Source organism: Ochotona princeps, chromosome 3 (genome assembly GCF_030435755.1).
Source record: "Ochotona princeps isolate mOchPri1 chromosome 3, mOchPri1.hap1, whole genome shotgun sequence".
Lineage (NCBI taxonomy): Eukaryota > Metazoa > Chordata > Mammalia > Lagomorpha > Ochotonidae > Ochotona > Ochotona princeps.
This window is the reverse complement of record NC_080834.1, coordinates 35,450,134-35,474,824: the sequence shown is the minus strand read 5'-3', so window position 1 is coordinate 35,474,824 and position 24,691 is coordinate 35,450,134. Positions and strand designations below refer to the sequence as shown.

Below are 24,691 nucleotides of genomic sequence, written 5' to 3'. Positions count from 1 at the left end.
GTTCTTAGAACGAAAATACTCAAGCCTCCCCCAGGACACTAGGGATCTTGTGGCTGGAAGCAACGAAACAGGATTGCTTTTGCTCCTGGGTTCAGCCACCAGTGAATGGAGTGCTGATTGTGCCAGGCACTGGGCTGGCATTACAGGGCCACTAGAAATAAAATTAGAAACAGCCCCTCTCCTCCATAAGTCCAAAGCATCATACAGTCCAAAGGCAGGTAGGATGTGCTAGCATGTGCTGAGAGAACATAGTAGGCCCAGGGGACTCACCGAAGTGGGTCTGAGAGCATTTGGGTAAGGCAGAAGCAAGTGTGCTGGGTGAAGCTGCTGAGATGCTGTGCCCAGGGGGTAAGGAATCAAGTTCGGGCTAATTTTTGAGAACCCTACCTGCTTGATTCCTGCGATCCCACTGGCTGTTTTGTACTCTTTGCTATCTCAGACCGGGATTCTGGAGTTATTTCTTTCTCAGCAGGACATCAGGATCTGTAGCTCACAGGCCACTTGCTAAGCCTGGGATGGGGTAGGAGTCAGGCTTCTCCAGGTACCCGTCCCAACGGAGGGAATTACCAGGCAACAGGCTTGCAACAGGTTTAAAACAGGTTGGATTTTTCTCTGTTACTCATTCCTGTCCCAACCTCCACCCTTAAAGGAGAATTAAAAAGAAAGAAAAATCTCTTATTTCATTGTAAAGGTCTTCTGTGGTTTTTTTTAAAACTATAAAGATATGACATGAATGGTTTCTGAAATTTGCCTTAAGGCCTAATCAATAAACGGCCGTTTCCACGGCTCCTACTCAAAGGTTAGGGCGACACTGGGGCAAACGTCACAATTCTTCCTGATAGGAGACTCCCATGGCCTTGACCCTAGCTGAGTCTTGGATACTTGTTTTTTCAACATCTACTCTGCTGACACCGAATTACAACACCCTCCCCGCCGCCACGCCGGCTCCCCTCATCATTTTAAAATCAGATTCCTGAATTACAGATATTAAAGGATGAATCTTGAGAAACCGTACGGGTGACACAGGGGCACAGTCAGAAAAATAGTCCAAAGTGGACCTTGGATACGGCTCCAGTCGCACCCTTGCAAGCCACAAGAACGCTACTCAAGCGTTTTGGCCACAACCAAAAGCTAGGGGCTGGCAGCCGGTCAGCCCTTCAGGGCCCCCCAGGGATGGGAAATCAAACCCTTTGTGCAATCTGCGTTTTATCTGGGCCGCATTTTCCTGGGGTGGGGGTGAAGGCAATGACGGTGGTCGGTGGTCGGTGGTCGGTGCGGGCGCCAGAGGCCCCCAGGATTCATTCAGCCAATGGCCCCCAACTGCTCCCCCGGGTCTCAAAGCGCGGTCCTGGCTCGATGCTACCTGGTTTCGCCGGGGTTAAACAATGAAAGCACTTTGTTAGCCCCGAGCCCTCCCTTTCCCGTACCGGAGCTGCGGGATCGGTCAGGGCTAGAGTTTGCATTAAAGCGCGGGCACCTCAACAGGTAGAATTTTTTAAAAAGATTTATTCATTTTATTACAGCCAGATATACACAGAGGAGGAGAGACAGAGAGGAAGATCTTCCGTCCGATGATTCACTCCCCAAGTGAGCCGCAACGGGCCGATGCGCGCCGATCCGAAGCCGGGAACCTGGAACCTCTTCCGGGTCTCCCATGCGGGTGCAGGGTCCCAATGCATCGGGCCGTCCTCGACTGCTTTCCCAGGCCACAAGCAGGGAGCTCAACAGGTAGCATTTTGCAAAGGCCTCCCCACTCAACCCGCCCTCCGGCTTCTTCCCACCCCCCTCCACTCCCCCCCCCATCCTGGCCCCAGGGGGTTCCTCATTCTCGGTTGGGGATCCTGGAGCTTTGAGGGTCGGGGGTCTCCGGCGCAGAAACCCTGATGGCTTAGGAAAAGAGTGCTTCCCAGAACAAAAGCGGCCGCCCAGCCGGGAGCGCCCATCCAGTCCACCCTGCATTCCCGGGTATCTTCTCGGTCTGTGGGCAGGGTCCATGCAAGGCGCGTAGGCAGCTAACGCCCCGGGCCCTCCGCAGCTGTTGTTGGGCTGGCGACTCCTCCTCCTTCAGCGGGGCCGCCTGGCCTGTTACCTCCCCCCACATCCTCCCTCAGGCGGTCCAGTCCCGGGTTAGGGGGATGCTGCCGTGCGCCAGGCTCTGGTCTGGACACAGGATTCCAAGGGGCGTCTAGCTCCCTCCCCACTGCCCGCCCCGAGTGGGTGCGGCCTGCGTAGGAGGGGAACTCTGCGCCCAAAGGTCCAGAAAGCCCCAACCTAGGATCTGGAGCAGAGGCGCAGCCCGAGGCGGCCTGGGAGCGTGTGCGCGCGGCCGCGCAGGGTCCTCCCGCGTCTGGCGCTCAGGTGGCCCCGCCGCCCCCTCGCCGCTCTCTCCATCCCTCCCTTCTTCTCTCCCTCCCTCCGCTCGGAAGCCACGGTCGAGCCTGGCTGTTGCGCGCCGCGAAGGAGGGGCTACGAGGATTTGAAAGTGCACAGGCTGCCGAGTAGAGCTCGCATCTGTCCCCGCCGCCCGCGACCGGATTGAATTTCTGCAAATTCAAACTGAATGGGGCTTTCTTCCGCTGCTTTCCAGAGGGCGCCTGCAGCCTGCCGGGCGGGCAGCTAGCAGTAAGCAAGCGAGCGAGCCGGACCCGAGCGCTCGCGCCGGGCGGACGGCGGCAGCAACCTGGGCGGAGGCTACCTCCGAGACGCAGGGGATCCCGGCTACCCGACCGCGCCCCTCCCGGGCCAGCGCCACCCTCGACGCGGGGACCCCTATCGTCAGCTCCACACCCTCCTCTCCCCACCCGAGGCGGCGTCCCGGGGTCTCGAGAAGGGCCCGGGGCCATCCTCCTTGCAAGAACTTCTTGGGGGCGGGTCCCCGGCTCCCTGGGCGCCTGCTATTGTCTGCGCGCCGCGCTCCGCTGCGCTCGGGGCGTGAGAGCCGCGGAACCCCGAGCGCCGAGACCCGGGCCGGGAGGGGCTCTTCCGAAGGCGGCCGCGGCGGCAGGAGGAGCCCGAGGAAGAAGGAGGAGCGGCGAGCGCGGGCTGCGGGCGAGCGCGATGCCGGCGGCAGCGGGGGACGGGCTCCTGGGCGAGCCGGTGGCGCCCGGGGGCGGTGGCGGAGGTGGCAGCGGCGGCGCGGAGGACGCGGGCCGGCCGGCGGCGGCCTGCGAGGGAAGTTTCCTGCCGGCCTGGGTGAGCGGCGTGCCCCGCGAGCGGCTTCGCGACTTCCAGCACCACAAGCGTGTGGGCAACTACCTCATCGGCAGTAGGAAGCTGGGCGAGGGCTCCTTCGCCAAGGTGCGCGAGGGGCTGCACGTGCTGACCGGAGAGAAGGTGAGTGAGCGCGCGACCCGGCTCCCTGCGGCGTGCGACCTCGGGGCCGGGGCTCCGCTCGGGGTTGGAAACTGTGGAGGGCTGGGGAGCCTCGCTGCGGGTCCCTGGGGTCTGTGGTCGCGGGGCAGCGGGGACCGTCCGGTGGGGATCGGGGCGGGGGGCGACGGCAGGTTTTGCCCCCGAAGCCAGCCCGCGTCGCCTTTTTGGCTCTCCTGCAGGGCGCCGCCTGGCGTGCCTGGCGCAGGGGCCGGGGCCGCTGCTCTCGTCGCCGGTAGGGGCAGCAGATCCGTGGGCCGGCGACGGGACTTCCTAGATCGGAGTGGGGTGGGTGTGGGGCCCCTGGCGGGTGAGCCAGACTTTGGGACAGCTTAATAATACGACCTTCGCTCTGGACGGAGGCTAGGCAAGCAAAGACAGAGAGACCCCGAACCCCCCCCCCCCCCCCCCGCCCAACAGCAGCAACCTGTGTGCTGGGGCACCAGGGAGTTTCTTGAACCAGGGAGGGTTTCTGACCCTTCCCCACCTCGGCAACTCTGTTCTGCGCACCTGCCCACCACCCTCATTCCTTTTCCTGCGTCGCTGTCTCTCCCATTCTCTCCATCTCTCCCTGGCCGCCCCCCGCCCCCCCCCCCCCGGACTGCTTTTCAGTTTAGGAGATGCTTCCTTAATTTTTCTAGGCGAGAGAGGTAGGGCCAAGAAGGCCCCCGGCCCTTTCCCGAAGACCTGGAGGGAGGAATCCCCTCTCCAGCTGGGGTAGAGTCTTGCGGTTTGGGACTTTGCCACGTGAGGCCCAGGTAGAGGGCTACCCGGGTGACTTAGAGTTGTGGAAAGAAACCAAAGAGATGGTGACTGACTTTGAAGGCTGGGGCGCTCCAGGCAGGGAGTCACCCCAGCTTTGGAAGTTCAGCAGCTCCAGGCTGCTGTGGCTGCACCTGGCTGGGAACTTGTTCAGCCCTGGGGGTGGATGGGAAGCCCCTTTGTGTGGGCCATTGATGAGAGCGGGTGTCCCGCAGGCGGAGGGAAAAGAGAGGTGAGGCTTCCTTCCTAACTGGCAAACAGCCCGAGGGGGAGACCTTCTGTCCGGGCTCCTGTGAGGCCTCGGGGACAACACTGGGCTGTCGCCAGATCTACCATAGCTTTAGTATCCCATTCTATTTGCCTGCGCTGTCCCCTTGCCCCTGGCATTTCAGTTCAAGGCTTCCTCTCCCTGTCACTAGTCCTGTACCCCACAGCTGTCCCAGGGGGTTATGCCTTTCCTTTTTTTTTTGGAGGGGATGGAGTGAACAGTTGTAAAAGTGTCTCCTGACTGAACTTCTGGACTGAGTAACTCTTTAAGGAGGAAGAAGAAGAGGAAGAAAAAAAAATCCAAGCCACAATCTGATGCGAGGGGAGCCAAGGGCAGGTGGAGCAGAGCGCTGTCTGCCTTACACAGGACCCTTGGATTCAGGGATCAGGTGCAGGGAGGCGCTGTGCTCCTTAGTGTGAGCGCACTTCTGTCCCTGGGCAAACTGCTGTTGGCACAGGTACGGGGAGGGGGTGGTATTTTTCTCTGAATCACGTAAAATTCTGCCCGGTTGTGCGCAGTTTCTCTCGAAACGAGGCCCAAAGGGCTGAGTCTTCGTGCTGACAGAAGAGTGGCAAAGACTACACGTCTGTTCAAACCCCTCCCCCCTTCCCTGGTTGTCCTGTGCTGCTGCCCCCTAACCTGGGACTGTCCCCAGAGCTCGGGCCCCTGTGCGCCCCTCCCGAGCTTCGGTTCTGGAGTTCCCTGCTGGTCCTGCTGGGCCCCTTGGACACCTGAGGTTGCAAGGAATTTCTGCCCAGATGGGTTCCAGAGGAGAATCTTAGCTGCCCCCTAACTGCTTCTCTCTTGGAGTGTGGAGTCTCACTTTGTCCTCGCAATGTGAGAGTCCCTTGTAGGTCTGGATCACTCTTGTCATTTGCATTCACGGGATGTAAAATGATTTCCCTGGATCAATTGGTTTGATCTAGTTAAGTACAGTGGTTTATTTGTTTGCTTTTTCAGATTGAAGTGTGAGAGAAGAGAATGTCTTTCAGTCTTTGGTTCACCCCCCCAAATGGCCAGGGCTGGACAAAGCCAAAGCCAGGGCCCAACGGCTTTCTCTAGGTCCCCCTAGTGGGTGTGGGGACCCAAGGACTTGGTTGTCTTCTGTTGCTCTTCCCGGGAAGAGAGCTGGGAGTTGGGTCGGAAGTGGAGCATCTGGACATTGGTGCCCATATGGGATGCTGGGGATGCAGGCAGTGACTTTACTTGCTATACCACCAGACCAGACACTGGCACAGTGGCTCTTAAGAAGGGGATACGAGGGCTGTTGATGAGGACAAACTTGGTTTGCCAGTGCAGCCGTGAGAATGCGTGCTCCTAGGACTAGGAGCATCAGAAGAAATGTGGATTTTAATTTACTCAGTTTCCACTGTGGAAAAAAAAAAACAGATATTATTCACGGCATGTGTCTTCTGGCATCTTCCATGGCTGAACTCGTAGGTGTGGGTTTGAGCAGAATGTAGAGATGATTTTTTTTATCTTATTTTTATTACAAAGTCAGATATACAGAGAGGAGGAGAGACAGAGAGGATGATCTTCCGTCCGATGATTCACTCCCCAAGTGGCTGCAATGGCTGGAGCTGAATCAATCCGAAGCCAGGAGCCTGGAGATTCTTCCAAGTCTCCCATGCAGGTGCAGGGTCCCAAGGCTTTGGGCCGTCCTCTACTGTTTTCCCAGGCCACAAGCAGGGAGCTGGGTGGGAAGCAGGGCTGTTGAGGTTAAAACCGGCGCCCATATGGGATCCTGGCATGTGCAAGGCAAGGACTTTAGCTGCTAGGCTACTGCAACAGGCCCAACTTTTAAAAACAAATATTTGTGCCCATGATCCAGCTTGGGGAGTGTTGCTGAGTCCCCTCTCTCTTGCTTTTTGGAGTTGCCTTCTAAGACCTAAACGAAGGGCTTGGCAACCTCAGGTGATTTGTAACCTTCAGTTCTTGTTAGAAGCTGAGCTGTTGAGAGTGTTGGCCTGGGAAATGGATGCTCAAGTGAGCCAAACTTGCAGAGGCCTTGGTGGAAAAGAGCCCAGGAGGGCCGGAGGTTGTGGGGAAGGGAGCCAGCAGACCCTGCAAAGGCCCCTCTGCCTCCCACTTCCTCCTTTCTTGGGGTGCATACCTTGGAATGAAGCATTTCATCTTTCTCCTTTCCTTTCTTTTTAAAACTCAGGCAACCTCTGGGTTGGGAGGGCGTTTAGAGTGAAGCTCACCTCAGTGAGAAGTAGCCAGCTACAGCCCAGGTTGCCAGTGTGCCAGGTTGTTCAACAAAAAGCTACGAGAAGGGATGAGGAGGGGCTGTCCCCAGTTTGGCCGGGGACAGAGCTGCAACCTTCAGGTTTGTATTTCGTTCTAGGTGATTGAGATGAAAACCTCGAGTGTGCTGGCTGAGGATGCTTGGTGTGACGATGGTCGATAGCAGTGTCTTGTGTTTGATTTGGGGCATCTTCTCCGGAAATTTTAGGTGCAGTGCTCCGTGGCTTGCTATGAATCCAGAGACAACAAGAGCAACTTTCCTGTAACATGCATTTTGACAATTTTATTTACTTTTATTGGAAAGGCAGATTTATGGAGACAGAGAGAAAGATCTTCCATCTGTGGGTTCACACTCCCCAAATGGCCACAATGGCCAGAGGTGAGCTGGTTTAAAGCCAGGAGCCAGGAGCTTCTCCTGGGTCCCCCACATGTGCACAGGGGCCCAAGGACTTGAACCATCTTCTGGTGCTGTCCAGGTTCATAAATAGAGAGCTGGATGGGAAGTGGAGCAGCTGGCAATCGAACCAGCACCTGTATAGGGTGCCAGCATTTGCAGGTAGAGGATTACAGGATTAGCTCAGTGAGCCACTGTGTCGGCCCCTTAACATGCTTGTTAGACCTCAGTCTGTCTCCTTGAGGCTGTAGAGCCATGTTCTGTGTTCCTGGTGCGTTTGGACATCTTTGGTATCTGGATGACTCTTTGAAGACTTGCCACGAGAGCATGACTGGGTTGAGACCTGTTTTGTCTCTCCGAGCTCATGCAGTCTCCGTTCATCTGGATTGAAACATAAATAATTTAGTTTCCTTGATGTTGTGGCTGGAACTCATACGGGCACAGTACTCGTCAGGGCCCCATGTCTTTGGCTAAATGTCTGTGGATGATTGGAGCAAAAAAAATAATCTGGAAGGCCGATGCTGGGGAAGAATTGTGTGCGGCTTTGGACACAGCGCAGGATCATGGAGCAAGAATATTGAGTAACAACTCTGAAAGACTCCCAGATGTTATGTTTGCTGCCCTGATGGTAGGAAATTTAAAAAACAACTGCATTATACAGTCGGCACATCCTGGCTAAGACAAGAACTCGGGTCCTGAGCTGGTTTGATAAAGCAGGGGCCTTCTCTTGTGACTAAAAGACATATTTGGGAACATAGATTGGTTAAGGTATTTGAATATCTTGTTCTAAACTGTGATTAAAAAGGGAAAAAAAAACACCTATTTATCATTTTCACTGGAGCTATTTTGGGGGCTCAGAATAAGGGTTGCCTGCGTGGTGAGTTGTCAGTAATCATGCTTTGAGCACGACAGTGCCAGATACCTGGGGTGAAAGAATTACTAAAAATATCATTTACTATGTTTTGCATAGCAGGAAATATGACTAATTTTAGAGGTGGCCTTTGGGTAGATCCATTTTTAGCCAGCATTTCTAATAAAACAAACAGGTGCAAAATCCTTCCTTCCTTTCTCTTTTTTTTCTTTCTTTCTTCCTTCATTTTTCCTCTCTCTTTTTCTTTGTTTCCTTTCCTTCTTTCTCTCTCTCTTTTTTAAAGTGCTAGACATCGAAGGCGAGGAACAAGGAATGCTTAGAGAACTGGAAATTCCTGTGAGCCCTCAGCAGGGACTTGTTGTAGCAAGGAGGAGGCGTTGGCCGAAGCACCTGCTCTGTGTGGCCCTGTGCGACTAGGCCCTGCCTGTCATTTATGAGATTGCAGGCTGCAGTTGCGGGCACATTCTTTTGAACTTCCTGCCTGCCTCATCTGTTTGAAGTGCCGTAGAATGGTGGAAATTGGCATGTGGGGCTGGGTTCCCCGTGTTCATTCCTTGATACAGGTCTCATGCACTTCAAAGGGCGTTCTGAGTCAGCACAACGGTGGCCTGCGGCAGAGGGGTACAACCCCTCATTTTCTCTGCAGGCGAAGGCACAGTTACCGGGTTGTGTCCCAGGCGTACCAATCCCACTCATTCTGCCGAGACTGTTGCATCCCTCGTCCCTCCTGCTGTGGCTGTTCTGAAACAACTTGGGTCTGGGCCTGGGAGTGGAGCAGGGGGACGGGGACTGTCTTGCATGAGTGGTAGTTAAGATCACCGGGAGAGGCAGGCTGGGCACAAAGTCACTTGACTTGGATTCTGCTGCTGCAGTTCATGTTTTCCTGGTCGCTAGGAGACCCGCTTTCTAGGCTGAGATGCACGGATAACCCTGTTTTAACCACACCTGGGAAGACTTATGCTCCACTCTGCTACTTTTAGGTGCTGACCTGGTCAGAAATTCACCTGGGATAAGGGTGCTGCTGGCTGGTAAGATGGCCGGGAAGCAGCCACGGCATTAGGGCTGGAGGGGCTGGGGGAGGGAAGTGGGGGCAGGTTTGAACAGTATGCAGCAGGTTGTTGTTACCTCTGCAAGTTTGGGAGAGCCATGGCCTTGCCCCGCTTTTAAAGAGCAGCCCATGGATTCTGTAATTTGAAAGTATATTCAATGCCTTTCCTAGGCATTTTCTCAATAGATGCTTCAGGCAACCGCAGGCAGGTGAGAACCAGCTGGCTGGCCTCTTTCGTGGAGAGAGCCCTGATAAGATTTTCCTCCATGAATTCTGTTTGTTTATTTGCTATGGAATCTCAAAAACACATTGCCACCTCCGAGTGCCTTGTACCACAAAGATTGATTCCAGGAGGTTCACTCTGCAAGGGTGAGCACGGCGGTGCGCCCCCTGCTGGCTCCGGAGTAAAGGTCCTTCCTTGTCTCTTCCAGTTCCCATGGTTCCCAACAATCCTGGGTGGTCTCTGGCCTGTGGACTGCAGCAGCACTGTGGTCTCAGCTCCCGCTGCTGCCAGCCTGCCAGCCTGCCCTTGTGCCAGAGTTGCCTCGTATGTCTCCTTACAAGAACACCAAGCATGGGGGTTGGGGTCTGAGGTTATCCCCAGTGTTGCCTCATCTCAATTTGGCTACCTCCACAAAGAGCCCATTTGCAAATAGGATCGCATTCCCAGGTGCCAGGGACTAGGACCTGTAGATATCTTTTGGGGTACACCATTCAGCCAACAGTGTCTTCTCACACTGTTGGCCTTGTTTCTAGTTTATTGTGGCCCTTTCCAGGTGCTTTTTAACCACGCAAGCACAACTGTGCGTTTGCAGATGTGGAGGCGTGGCTGGGTAGGTTTGTACACTGTACATGCTCTTCAGTATCTTCCTTTTCCCAATGAGCAATGGTGTCTTGAATTTCCTTCCCCATAACTAGGAATGCGCTTTGTGGCTCAGTGGGTGGAGCTGCTGAGCGGGACGCCTGCGTCTTATTGGAGTGCCAGTCTGAGTCTCTGCCACTGAGCTTCCAGTTCAGCTTCTTGCCAGTGCAAGCTGGGGAGGAAGCAAATGATGGCTTAAGTGCTTGGGGCCCTGCCACTCACACAGGAAAACTGGATGGAGATCTGGGCTTCTGGCTTTGACCTAGCCCAGCCCCTGCTGTTGTGGGCATTTGGGAAGTAAAACCAGCTGGTGGATCTCAGTCTCTCTCTTTGTTGTTACGTCTTTCAAATACAGAAATCAGAACTGAAAAAAAAATTGTTGGGGAATGATTTTGTGTTCTATAAAAGTGGTTTTAAAATTACTTTGAAGAGTGACATAGCGCTTCCTCTCACTGCTTCATTCCCCAGGAGCTTGCAACAGCTGGGGCTTAGTCACGGCCAGAGCCAGATACTCAATCCAGGTGTCTGGTGTAGGTGGCAGGAATTGAACCAGGCTGTTATCACTGCCCCTGGAGTCTACATTGGCAGGAAGCTTGAGTCAGGATCAGAGGTGGCTTTGACATGGACATGAGCAGGTGAACTGCTAGGCCGATCACCTGCCCCCTTAGGCTTTTCATTACTGCACAGCCTTTGTTGTATGGAGGCATCAAGTTGACTCAACCCTTGCTGGTTGATGGACATTTAGGGTATGTACTTTTTTAAAATGTTTGAACCATGATGCAGTAACTGTTCATTTTCATTCATCCTTTTGTTAATCTTTCCAGTGTATCTGAGGCGTAAATTCCTAGTCTTGGGACAAAAGGAGCGTATATTTTTACTATTGATAAATAATGCCTAATTGTTTTCCATGGAGTTTTTCACAGGTTATACCCTTCTCAAGCCTCATTTGGAGTATCTGTTCTTCAATCTTTGCAAGTCTTCTGTCACACTTCATTTGTTCACAAACTAGTAGGTTAAACATGTCTTGGTTTACTTACAGTTCTTATTTATTAGAGAGAGAAGTATATTTTGTATATTCACAACAACTCGACTTTTTTTTAAAGAAGATTTATTTATTTTTTTATTTTATTTTTTTTATTTTATTAATTCATTAATTACATTGTATTATGTGACACAGTTTCATAGGTACTTGGGTTCTCCCCACCCCTCCCCAAACCAAGAAGATTTATTTTTATTGGAAAAGCAGATCAGATTTACAGAAAGAAGGAGGAACAGAGATGGATGATCTGCCAACTGCTGGTTCATTCCTCAAATGGCCGCAATGTCCAGAGCTGAGCTGACCGGAAGCCAGGAGCTTCCTCCAGGTCTCCCATGTGGGTGCAGGGTCCTAAGGCTTTGGACCATCCTTTATTGCTGTCCTAGGCCACATGCAGGGAGCTGGATGGGAAGTGGAGCACCCGGAATTAGAACTGGCACCCATGTTGGATCCCAGTGCCACAGGTAGAGGCTTAGCTTGCAATGCCATGGTGTTGGCCCAATAGTTTGCTTTTCACATCTGGAAATTGTTCATTCCTGCCTTTTTTTTTTTTTTTCCTTTTGGGTTTCTTTGTTTTTGTCTTAGTGAGTTACAAGAACTCTTTATATGTTGAGGAAATCGTTCCTGTTTGATATATTTTGTAGGCTTCTTGGTCTATTCCACTCCCACCTGGGAGTTCTTTGCTTTTGTTGCTTGGTGGCTCTGACCATTTTCAGAGGTGGTTTCCTTGGGTTCCATTAACTACAGAAGGAACATAGATGCGTTTTGGGAGCCTCTGGCTGCTGTGTATTGTATTTCTGTAATCGGATTTCTGGGCAGAGGATCCATGGCTTTCACCAGGATTCTATGAGGAGCACTGACCCCTGTTGCTTGCTGTTCCTTTTCTTGTGGGCCCCTGAGATGAGGGCTTGGGCCCCCAGGTGCTCACTGAGTAAGGCTGTGGCTTATGCTTAGGCGAGATGTGCTGTTTCCATGACCTTGGCCCACCTGCCTCTACCATGCTCTGATCACAGGCACTAGGCATGATACTGAGTGCCGAACTGTGCAGAACCCTGAGTTGTGCCTGAATCCATGTCCCATCCATCACGTCTTCATGGGAAAGGAGTAGAATCTGTGCAGGGCAGTGGCTGGGCTCAGAATGTCCACATCCTATAAGGTTGCAGCAGGTGTGTGGGGTGCTTGGCAGGAAGTTAGAGCTGAATGGGATTAATCTCCCAAGTGGGATCAGTGCATTTATACACAAGGCCAGAGGCCGCTGCTCAATCGTTTTCAGTGTGAGGACACAGGTGAAATTGTCTTCTTCTCCTCTTCTTCTCCTCCTCTTTTTTTTTCCTCTCTCTTTTTTTAGATTTATTTATTTGAAATTCAGAGTTGGGGGGAGCGGAAAGAAAGAGAGAGATCTTCTATCCACTGGTTCACTCTCCAAGTGACTGCAATGGCCAGACCTAGGTTGGGCCAGGAGCTGCTTCTGGCTCTCCCATGTAGGTGCAGGGACCCAAGCACTTCTGCCGTCCTCCACTGCCTTCCCAGGTACATTAGCAGGATGCTGGATCGAAAGTGGAGCAACTGGGAATTGAAACTTTTGCATATGGATGTCATTTTCTGCCCCGTACTCTCTCCCCAGGAGTGTTTGTCACTCGTTTGTTCAGTCCCACAAAGTGTTGGGACTGGGCGTGGGGTGGGATGGGGGTTTCTGGGAGCTGAAAGTCTAAGATCAAGGTGTTGGGGAGGGAAGTGTTGGTTTCTCTGGAGTCTGTGTGGGGTGGGGAGGGAGGGTGTGTCTGTAACAGGGTCTTCTCCCTGGGTTTGTACACGCTGTCATGCATCTGTGTGTATCTTCGTGCCCACAGTTTCCCCTGTTTACAGGACCTTGGAATAGGGCCTTCTCTTGGTCACCTCGTTTCCACGCAATCATCTCTAAAGGCCCTATATCCAAGAAAGCTTACGATCTGAGGTACTGGGATGTGTTGCCCTATGACTTTTGGGAACACTACTCAACTCATCATCAGACCTGCATGTCATTACTTAGTGACACTTTCTTGTCTGTAGGTGCTTGAGAAGGGATCACTGCATTGTCCCCAGGGCCCAGAATAGGAGCAGCTGATACAGAGAAGGGAGGTGACATCACTGGGGGCCAGCTGCAGGTCTGTTTCTCTCCCTGCCGAAACGGGGGATGCCTGTTTTCGAGGCGGGCGTCTGGTCTACCTGGAACTCCATGGAGAGGGCCTGGCTTGGAAGCACCTGTGCAAAGGCAGAGACTTGCCAGGCTGGGCACCCTGGTGTCTGAGTGACAGGTGAGGTGCCACATGCGGACAGATCTTGCTGTGCTGTGGGCCTGCGAATGGACCCTCTGCTCTTGCTGCAGAAAAATGTACCAACACTGTGGCAGATGGGAGAAGCTGCTATTTGCAAACATACATTTTTTTTGGATGTTTCCCATGGAGATATATGTAGGTTTGGAGTCTGTCTCTTTGCCTACAATTTTTTTTTATAAGTTTATTAGTCTCTTAAACCAAATTCCTGCCAACACATTCTGGAATTCTGCTCTTTTTCCCTCCTTGCCCGTTTTCTGAGCTGTTCAATTAATTTAAAAAAATGTTGTTATTATTTTTTAAAGATGTATTTATTTGAAAGGCAGAATTACAAAGAGGCGGAAGCAATGAGAGAGAAATGAGAGATTTTATTTGCTGGTCTTCTCCCTGAATAGTTACAATGGGCAGGGTTGGCTGGGCCAGGCCAAAGGCAGGAGTCAGGAGCTTATCTGGCTCTGCATTGTGGGTGCAGGGACCCAAGGATTTGGACCTCTTCTGCTGCTTTCCCAGGCGCATTGGCAAGGAGCTGGACCAGAAGTGAAGTGGCAAGGATTCGAACTAGCACCCATGTGAGACGCTGGCATCGCAGGTGGTGACTTTACCTGCTGTGCCACAATGCCGGCCCCTGGAGTCTTTGTCTTATAAAGCATATCCCACAGTTTCTTGGTACAACGTCAGACCATCTTTCTCTCTTAAGACACTGTTCTGTGAAACAGGCTGCTTGGTCCCCAACTACTCTTGCTGAGACTCTGTGTCCAGCAGTTATGAGCGGCCACGAGCTCAGAGCCTGGTGCTGCAAGCAGTATAGCAATGAACTTTCCCAGGAGAAACGAATGGAGTGCTTCAACCCTGAGAGGGCTCACACTGCTAGAAGCCACGACGGGGTTTTGTCCTGCCAGCAGGTTCCAAGGTCACTGAGGGTGAGGCTGATGGTGGCCTTCGGCTGCAAGGAGCCCCAGAGACAAGCTGGTGAGGAATGTCCGCTGTATTACGTACAGCTTACAGGTTTTAAAGGGTAAGGAAGGGGAGGGTAGGATGGAGCCTTCCGGCAGACTGCACGCCCACCAAAGACGCTGTAATTGGCTGTATGACACGTCTATCTCCCTAGATCTTCCGGTCATGTCAGAGGTCACGTTCCAGGTGTACTTCCCTTGACCTAGCCGTGTTGGAGGTCACACTCCACGAGTAGGCCTGAAGGTTGTGCCTCGGGCCATGGGGGAGGTTAGGCTTAACCCACGCCCTCCAGGCAGCGGGGCAGTAGCCTGAGTGATCACCCACAACTAAGATCTAGGGATCTCACCCGGCTGCTGGGCTGGGTCCCAGGGCAAGCCCCTGGACTCTGCACTGCAGCCTTTGGTGGAAGTGCTATGGTCTGGGTTTTGCAGGTGAGGCTGGCCCAGGTCCCTTGGGGAATACAGCATGGCAGGTCCCACGGTGTGCGCAAGGCTGCTCAGATGGGGCAAGGCTGGATCTTCTCAAGGCAAGGTCTTGTCAGAACATTTGCATTCCTGTGAGTGTCCAAACAGAAGTGTGAGTGAGCAGCTTGTAGGCTGTGAATCGGGACTGACCCAGAGCCCAGGGGCCTGCGCATAAACACTGGGTGCTTGTAGGCAGCCACCTGCATATCGGGCCTTGCACTTTTCCCACCTTAGTGGGACTGGTCTTTTATGAGTTCCCTGGGAGAGGAAGGGCTTGGGGCTAATAGGTGTGTGTGTATTGAATCATAAATGTATATATATATATACACAATTGCTGATGCATTGACATCTATTTGTAAAATAGTTGCTATAGATTGTGCTAAGTATAAACTGACATGTGACTTTTTGGATGTAGACGTTGTGAATGCAGGAAGCCAGGGGTGGGGCTGCTGGTTAGCCAGCACACAGTCCCTGGAGGAAGGAGAACCAATGACGAGCTGGCTGGCAGTGCCTGTCTTCATAGCACAGTGGAGCAGTTTTCTGCTCGTTAAACCACCCTGCTATGGGAATGAACACAGATAAATTATTAAAAACAACAATTCACTGTGCGGAGTCCCTGGGACCAGGCCACGTTTCCCGAAGTCTTTGGCCTCCTCTTTGAACTGGGGGACCCTCGGAGACAAAGGGAAGGAGGAAGTGGTCCAAGCTGAAAGTCAAGTGTGGCTTGGAAACTTGGGTGAAAGTTGGCCATAGAGTGAGAGCTGAGTATTTTTACATTTTTAAAAAGATTTATTTATTGTTTTTTGGAAAGGCAGATGTACAGAGAGGAGGAGAGACAGAGAGGAAGATCTTCTGTCCGATGATTCACTTCCCAAGTGACCGCAATAGCTGGTGCTGCGCCGATCCGAAGCCAGGAGCCAGGAACTTCTTCCAGGTCTTCCATGTGGATGCGGAGTCCCAAAGCTTTGGGCCGTCCTCGACTGCTTTCCCAGGCCACAAGCAGGGAGCTGGATGAGAAGTGGAGCTTCTGTGATTAGAACCGGCGCCCAAATGGAATCCCAGTTCAAGGTGAGGACTCTAGCTTCTAGGGTAGTGCGCTGGGCCCTGCAATTTTTGTTTGTTTGTTTGTTTGTTTTAAATCTGAGCCCTACTTCAGTGAACAGATAGAGATAAGTGTGTTCACTTAGGTCAACTGGGTTTTAGTGGTGCTTTTTGCTGGTTTGATGTGGAAGTCTAGCTTTCAAAGCATGTTCTGCATTCCAGGTTAGAACTTTAATTACAGAAACCAGTCTAGGAGTCAGTTTGCCATTGAACATTTCCATGTAATCATACTGATAAAGAATAGTTGTTTTGGATACACTTCTCCAAGTTTGTGCAATGTTGCTCCCATAGGATGACATTTTATTCTATTAAAAACCAACATCTGTGAGCAGTAGTTGCAATTTCAAGGCCAATTGGATGTAATAAAGCTTGAATTTCCCTCTGGAGGGAATGTGCCGGCTGGCTGTTGTACTCGTACCTCATTCATTACTCTGGGTGCTCTTCCCAGATCAAGAATGCATTCTTTCTTGCTTTTTCCTTTTGTCATGCAGAGCTATTAAGACAACCAGGAAACTGGCCAAGTGTGTAGGGGTTGAAGTAGTCCCCCGCCCCCCAACAATCACAGTTAGGAGCTTATTATTCAACTGCATATTTACTTAGAATAAGCTCATACATATAAATTGGTGCTTTTTCCATGATCAAGTATACATATTTTTAACTATTGTTTTTAAAGTCTTTTTGTTTTTAGTGTCATTTATTTCAGAGTCAGAGTTTCGGGGGTGAGGCGGGAGAGGGAGAGGGATTCTCTGTAGTCTGGTTCACTCCCCAAATGGCCGCAACAGTCGGGGCTGGGCCCGGCTGAAACCAGGAGCCAGGAGCTCATCTGGGTTCCCTTGTGGTTGCAGGAGCCCAAGTCCTTGGAGAATCCTCTGCTGTTTTCCAGGCACATTAACAGGGAGCTGGATTTAAAATGAAGCAGCACTCATATGGACTACCAGCACTGCAGGCAGTGGCTTGACTTGCTCTGCCACAATGCCAGCCACTGAAGTATTCTTGACTATTTAATATTTGTATGCTCTTTAAATCGTTCCAGTTGCAGGTCTACTCTAAAATATTTGACATTTTTAATATAGCAAAATGCATCCTGGGCTAAGATTTGGTGATTGCCACTTAGTTTTCTTACATAGCCACTCACGCTGCTTTTTCCACTGTACCACTTGTTAGCATACTTTATATATACTCTGAAAATGAGCTTTAAAATATTTTTAAATTAAGTATTTATTTTCATTGCAAAGGCAGTTTTATAGAGAGCAGAGACAAAAATCTTCCATCTGCTGATATGCCTCAGTGGCCAGAGCTGAGCCAGTCTGAAACCAGGAGCCTCTTCCGGATCTCCCACACAGGTGCAGCGTCCCAACACTTTGGGCCACCCTCCACTGTTTCCCACACCATAGGCAGGGAGCTGGATAGGAAGTGGAGCAGCTGGGACACAGACCAGTGCCCATATGGAATACCAGGGATTGGTGGTGGAGGATTAGCTAGTAGAACCATCGCACTGACCCCAACTTTTTTCAATAATTAGAGTTAATCATGATGTATATGTAGTACCTGATTGAAAATCATGTATCTGGGGCTGGTTTGTGGCTTACAGGGTTAAGCCATCAAAAGTGGCACTGGCATTTCATAAGGGCACTGGTTCAAGTCCTGGCTGCTTCCTTTCTGATCCTACTCCTTAATAGTGGTCTGGGAAAGCCATGGAGCATGGCCCAACGGCTCAGAGACCCTGCGCCCATGTGGGAGACCCAGAAGCCATTTGGGTAGTGAACCAGGAAATGGAAGATGTTTGTTTATGTCTCTGCAAATGTGCCTTTCAAATAAATGAATAAATTAAAAAAAAACGCACATTTTCTCTTCAATTATTCACAATTTGTCTTCATTTTTCTTTTGTTTTGTTGGTTTGTACAAATTTTACATTTTTAAGGATATTACATTTTTTAAAAATCTTTGTTATTCTGTAGATGTTTGCTCCCAGTCTTGTCTTTTGATTCACTGTGTGGCTCTTTTGTTTTGTTTGAGTGGAGCGCTTTGATATTTGGTCTAGTCAGAACAGTTGGGTTTTCTTGTTTTGTTTCTTAGTTTTCCCTCCTTTTATGCATAAGTACAGGGTGTGCTCTTGGTTGCGGCTCCTAGATTAGCAGAAAGTCTTGCCAGTGTTTCATTGTTGTCTATAGAAAAAAAGAAAATTTTGCCCCGGGTAGGGACTTTTAACTATAAATGGACTGAAAAGACTGATTTATGTTGGGGCGAAGTGTTTGTGAAATCCCTGTGCGGTTGTTTCATCTAGAGACATTTCCCATGGACTGTCTGAACCTGCCCTCTATTCGTTCTGTTACATTAGTAAGTGAAATGCCAGTGTGTCATCTCTCGACGTGCATGGCTCTATTTGACCCTTAAATGAAGCTGGTGTTCCTTGGGCCCTTTTGGGAGGCAAGGAGCATATCCCCCTCCTGGTGTCTCCTGGCAGAGGGGGTTTTAAGGAGGAGGGGGTTGCGAGGAGGACTGGAACACCCAGGGGCACAGATGGCCGCATCAGACAGGTCCCGCTTCCCTCCCGGGCAAGCCCCGCGTCCCCTGTGGAATGTTCTGCCATCCCCGGCTGTTCTTGGGCTCCTGGCTTCTGGCTGTCTTTTTTGTGCTGGTTCTCCCCGTTGGCCCTCTGGGTGCTGTTGACCCCCTGGGTGCTGCTTGCTGACATCAGACTAGGAAGGCGTGGTCTGTGGCTCCTTGCTGTCTGCCTCTCCCTGTGGCCTTGCTGGCGCTGAGTGCCAGTGACCATTGGAAGTTTGTCCCACTGGAAGAATCAGTATCCTGACAGGTGATTTTCCACAAGTTATCAGATTGGCATTGATGTGGGCCCAGGTACCTTCATTTCTGACTTAGGATCTTGTCCTGTACTGTACAGAGACATGAATCCTAAGCAGAGGCATAGCATAGTTCACAAGTGAGGGTACGATTTACTTATTTTTAAAGCCTGAACTGTTTTTTTAAATTGAATTTGTTTTACGGATTTGAAAGGTAGAGTTACAGAGAAAGAGCAAGAGAGTGATATCTTCCGTCCTCTGGAGTTAAAACCCTCAGATAGACAGTGTCTGGGGCTGGGCCAGACTAAAGCCAGGAGCTAGGAGCTTCCTCCAGATCTCTCATGGGAGTGCAGGACCCCAAGCACTGGCACCATCTTCTGCTGCTTTCCCAGGCACATAACAGGAAACTGGATGGGAGGTGGAGCAGCTGGGAATTGAACCAGCTCATGTGGGATGCTGGCGTTTGAAGCGGTGGTTCAACCCGCCGAGCCACAGCACTAACTCTGAGAATAAGATTGACTTCAAAGTGAGAGAGCGCACATCCACTGTTCTGACTAGACCAAATATCAAAGTGAGTGTGAGTGTGAGCCGCCTCCTCCTGGGGGTAGTAGGCATTGTGAGTGTGCCAGAGGATTGCCCCTGGGGAGAGAGAGGAAACCCGAGGTGTTCCTCCAGCCATGGTCAAGGGCAAGAAACAGAGCCTCTCCCTGTTCTCAGCCTCTTGTATGAGGTAGGGGGTGGTGTGTTTATTGAATAAGCAAACAGGGTGGGGTCTTAGCCTGTGGGCAGCATTGTGGGATTTCCACGGGCAGTTTAACTCCCATATGGGCCTCACGACATTTTCTTCTTGCTGGCCCCAGATGCATATGGGGTGTGGCGTGTGTTAGATTTAACAGGTGAACATATAGGATGGGCTGGCAAAAATTTCAGCTCCCCAAAACTTGAGTGACTCCTTACCCCTGTGTTTAGTATGACTCTGTGTTTAGTATGACCCTGTGCTTGATTGGGTAGTCAGTCTTTCCTCAACAGCTGGCAAAATATGGTACTGCCAGGAGGGGGTTAATATTTCCTTTTCCATTTAGGGGCCTAAATGCATTGTTCACTGACCCCTTGCCTTAAGCCCCCAATATTTCTAGTAAAAGCATGGACTAAGAAATAATTTATTGTGTTTCTTAAACCAGTAGTGTGCCCACCCCTTCCACCACCACCCCGCCCCACCCTATTTTATTCTAGCTGCTTTTGGCTGCCAAGCATCCTGTGATGTGTGAATGGGATATTGATTATTTCCTGCCGCCCGGGGGGCAGGAATCCTTCTTGAATTAATTTTGGAGCTTTCAGTATTAAATGTCAAGTTTGAAAGCGTGTCTAAGACCTCCTTGTTGTGGAAGAGAAGGTCATCCCAGGCCTTGGGGAAAGGGAAAGGAAGGGGAGGATGTGGTAGCCCAGGACGTCTCCCTTTTCCAAGTCCTTGCTGCAGCCCTCAGGTCAAAGTCTCTCTGTTTCCATCAAATCCATGTGCAGATTCCTTCTTCATCTGCAGACCACTTGCTAGGTGTCCTGTGAGGTCAGCCAACCCATTTGAACACAGCGTTGATATTGAGGCACAGTGAGTCAAACTGTTTTCTACAATGCATAGATTCCATGCGGTTGCTGGTTTGAGTCCCGGCTGCTCCACTTCCATCCCAGTTCCTTGCTAATGCACCTGGGAAAACAGCAGCAGATGGTCCAAGTGCTTGAGCCCCTGCCACTCGCGTGGGAAACCTGGGTGGAGTTCTTGGCTCTTAGCTTCTGGCCTAGCCCTGACTGTTAACTGCCATGTGCAGAGTGAACCAGCAGATGGGAGATCTCTGTCTCTGTGTCAGTGTGCCTTTCAAATATACAAATGAATCTTTAAAAACAACTAGCAAACCCAGGAATGGGTGTTGTAGTGTAGCACGTGAAGCCAACTCGAGATGCCTAGATTCCATGTTGGAATGCCTGATCTGATTCCCACCTACTTTGAGCTTCCCTTCTGGCTTCCTGTCAATGTGCCTGGGAGGAAGCAGGTGATGGCCCGAGCAGTTAGTTCCTGCGACCCATTTGGAAGCTCTGGCTGTAGTCCCTGAATCCCAGCGTTGGCCTGGTCCAGTCCCAGGTATTGGGGGTGTTTGGGGAGCGGGTCGAATAAATAAATCTTTCAAATAAGTAAACAAATATTAGAAGAAAAAGCAACCCAAACATTATGGTTATAGAGATGACCATTTTTCTCTCTTTGAATTCAAATGTTTATTGCTTTTTTTTTTTTAAAAAAAAATGCAGAATCCATGAGTTTTTTTTGTATACATTATGAAGTCTATGGCGAGACAATTAGCAAAATGTGCCTGTCTGGGCAGAGTAGTTAGGAAAACAGCATGCCTTCTGAGCAGACCAATGCAAAAAAGGCATGTCTTCTGTGTAAGCCAATTAGAAAAAGGCTTATCCCTAAGTGGACCAATTAGAAAAAGGTGTTTATGCTAAGTGAGCCAATTGCAAGAGACTCCTCTTTGGGCAGGGCAGTTAGAAAATGCCCTCCTGGTTGAGTAGCAGTGAAACACTGTCCCCTTTCCCCAGGGCACAGAGGTTTAGCAAGCCAGGTGGGGCCGGGATTTCTGCTCGGAATGGCCCCCTCGGAGGGCACCGTGAACAGTTGCAAGAATCAGGTGCACTCTCATGGGAGTGGAACCGAGCTGTGAATCACAAACACAAAATGCCAGCTATGTTTCCTTAGGGGAGTGACACAGGATTCTCAACTCCATCTGCAGAGTCCCTCCTTGGGAGGCGCTTTGGCTAGAGAGGAGCAAGATGAGAAAGACAAAGACATTGAGAATGTTGGCATTGCTGGCTGTCTGGAGCCACAGTCCTGTGCTGGGAACAGCTGGGGCCTGGGAGAGGCCTGCTGGGACCCTCTGACCTCTGACCCTGCTGTCTCCTGAATCATCCTTCAAAACCTGGGGAACCACCACTCCCCTCCCCCCCTCAGACTTCCTGTGTGTTTGGAGCCGTAGCAGCTGTTAAGCCTGGGTCTGCCCGTGTGCAGGTTCGATAAGAAAGCTCCTTGCCAAGTGCTGATTGCCCATTAGCTCCTTCTGCGCAGTTCCTTCCTTGCCTGGCTAACTAGGGTGACAATTTAATAAGGGGCCCGTGACAGTTACAGGCAAGTGGAGAGAATGAAGAGCCAGAGCGTTTGAACAGAGCTGCTTTTTGCTTTGTTTCTGGGTGGGGACCATGGTGGTTTCCGGTTTCTCTGTGTGTAATTTGAGAGGCTCATCCATCCTGATTGAAGAGGAAGGACTTCAGCTTTAGGGGAGTCACTTCTGATTTATCGTCAACAGCTGGGTGGGCTATGCCTCATTGGTGACCGGGCACAAGCCACTTTTTAGAGTTGCCCAGCGTGGCTTCCGCCTCCAACAGAGTTTGCAAGCTGATGCCTGGTGTTTTGTAGTCATTGCGGGTGGAGGTGTTGTCATCCCCAAACCAGGGGTGGGTAGTGTCCGGCCCATGAAATCATGTGACGTGGCCCTGCCTGTCATAGCTGGACTCACAATCTATAGCAAGATAATTTCGATGTTAATCCTTTTGTACGACCCACCAAATAATGTTAGAACTATTCATATGGCCCCTCAGTAGGAAAGAGACTGCTTGACATACACCTATTGGGGTGGCTCCAGGTGGAGGAGGGGGTCACCCTGAACCTGACCCATTTTGAAACCTACAGTGGACTGAATAGCGCCCTCCCCGACGTCCTGCATTGCAGCCCCAAGTGCCAGCACCTCCATGCGTTTGGAGAGGGGGCCATTCAAGAAATCATTAAGATGCCATGTGGTCATGTGGGTGGGTCATGTGGCTGATCCAGCACACAATATGTCCAGCTTTGTAAGAGGAGGAATTGGGTCCAGACAAGTGCGCATCCGGAGGGGTTTCTGTGTGGGGACCAGGGAGAAGACGCCCCTGCATAAACACCTAGTGTGAGCTGCTTTCTTAGGGTGGCAGTGTTTCTGTGGGTTTGAGACCCAAGGCTGTCTTCCCCTTGCTGTTCTTCTGTGCGCCAGTGGCAGTTTTATGACACTTACCTTTGAGTCGGGCCGTCCTGTAGAACCTCCTTAGATCTCTTACTGGAAGTGGAGCTGCCAGGATTAGAACTGGTGTCCATATGGGATCCCGGCGTGTTCAAGGTGAGGACTTTAGTTTCTAGGGCAGTGCGCCGGGCCCCAAAATGAGCCATTTATAAATTAGCCTGCCAGGCCCGGTGTGACAGCGTAGTGGCTAAATCCTCACCTTGCATGCACTGGGATCCCATATGGGCACTGGTTCTTGTCTCAGCTGCTCCACTTCCCATCCAGCTCCCTGCTTGTGGCCTGGGAAAACAGTAGAGAACGGCCAAAGGCCTTGGGACCCTGCATCTGCATGGGAGACACAGAAGAAGCTCCTGTCTCCTGGCTTCGGATTGGCTTAGCTGCAGCCATTGCAACCACTTGGGGAGTGAACAGCAGTTGGAGGATCTTCTCTTTCTCTGTGTAAATCTGCCTTTCCAATAAAAAACCAAATAAAAAACCAAATAAGTGTAAAAAAACTAGGTTGTCCATTAGCTCAATTTTGATTTCCACCTGCCATTACCTGCCATATGATTTCATAGGTCTTAGGTGGCCCCGTGGAGTAAATGTTTCCCAACCCTGGTTTTGGGAACAATGACAAGGAAAAGTCTGCATGTTCAATATAGACGCATTGTTTTACAAGCAGTGATCTCAGCCTGCAGGTGCCAAGGATCCATTGCCCTGCCCTGGCTTTGTGTTCTTTGAACTGCTGGAAAATCTTGCTGGAGCCTTTTGGGGAATCCCCTGGATGCTGTTGCCTGTGTTCTCTTCTTCTTTCCTTGCTTCCTTCCTTTCTCTCTTTCTCCATGGGAGGGGAGAGGGAAATCTTCCATCTGCTGGTTCATCACTCGTCAAATAGTCACAACAGCCAGAGCTGGACCAGTTCAAACCTGGCAGCCAGGAGCCTCTTTCAAGTCTCCCATGTGGGTGCAGAGGCCCATGGACTTGAGCTGTCCTGTGCTGTACTTCCAGGCCATAACACATTCTGAGTGACTAGGGATTAGGATTTCACCAAGGAGGCAGAAGCCAGAGCTGGGAGTTAAATTCTGATGTGAGGCATGGGGTGCCCCACTTCCAGACCAGACACCTGTTCCTCCTTCTGATGTCATTTCCCTTAAACAGTCCCTTTGTCACTGTCTTGTTTAGTCTCCTTCGTCCTCCTGGCTCAGTTCCTCCTGGTGTTATGTGTCCATTCAATCATGTATGGAGCAGATGCTGTATCGTGTGATTCTGGAGTCATGGCTTCCTGCTTTTGGGCCCCATGCTGTTCTGTACTGTGGTTTGGGTGTCTCAGCACTGTTGGAGTTGGCCCGGCTTGGGGAGGTCTGTATCCTCTGAGCATCCTCTGGGTGGCCTTCCGGTGCTTTTGCCAAGCCCACCCTTCCAGCTCAGCTGAAACGCCGTGTCCTTCCGTGGCACCTGGCCCTCAGTCTCTGCCCACGTGCATTGGTCGCCCTGCTCCATGCTGGTCCTCCGTGTGTCTCTCTCGTCCTCCACGTGGCAGCTTGGGTTCCTGTAAGTAGATGTGGGCTTCCCCACTAACTGCTGGGATGCTCAAAGGTAGAACCAGGTCTTTTTTTTTTTTTTTTTTTAAAGATTTTATTATTACTGGAAAGCCGGATATACAGAGAGGAGGAGAGACAGAGAGGAAGATCTTCCGTCCAATGATTCACTCCCCAAGTGAGCCGCAACAGGCCGGTACGCGCCAATCCAATGCCGGGACCAGGAACCTCTTCCGGGTCACCCACGCGGGTGCAGGGTCCCAAAGCCTTGGGCCGTCCTCTCCTGCTTTCCCAGGCCACAAGCAGGGAGCTGGATGGGAAGTGGAGCTGCCGGGATTAGAACCAGCGCCCATATGGGATCCCGGGGCGTTCAAGGCGAGGACCTTAGCCGCTAGGCCACGCCGTCGGGCCCAGAACCAGGTCTTAATGATTTTGTACAAATACTCTCCTTTGCCTTGTGTGTCTTTTCCCCCCGAAGAGTGGATCCCCAGGGAGCTTGGCAGCATGCAGGTGCGCCCGTGGAGCTCCGGCTGCACTTCCAGCACTTGGCACAGTTCAAAGGTTTCCTCCGGCTGAGTCTGTCAGTGTCTG

At 51.3% G+C, this 24,691-nt stretch overlaps 1 protein-coding gene across 1 annotated transcript in view; it reads left to right on the top strand.

Moving 5' to 3' along the window:
• Positions 1-2,788: 2,788 nt before the first annotated feature.
• Positions 2,789-24,691, top strand: part of HUNK (hormonally up-regulated Neu-associated kinase) — a 102,889-nt gene continuing 80,986 nt past the window's right edge. Inside the window, exon 1 of the mRNA XM_004588579.2 lies at positions 2,789-3,333. Within this exon, the coding sequence (XP_004588636.2) occupies positions 3,058-3,333 (276 nt within the window). The 5' untranslated portion in view covers positions 2,789-3,057. The remainder of the gene's footprint in view (positions 3,334-24,691) is intronic.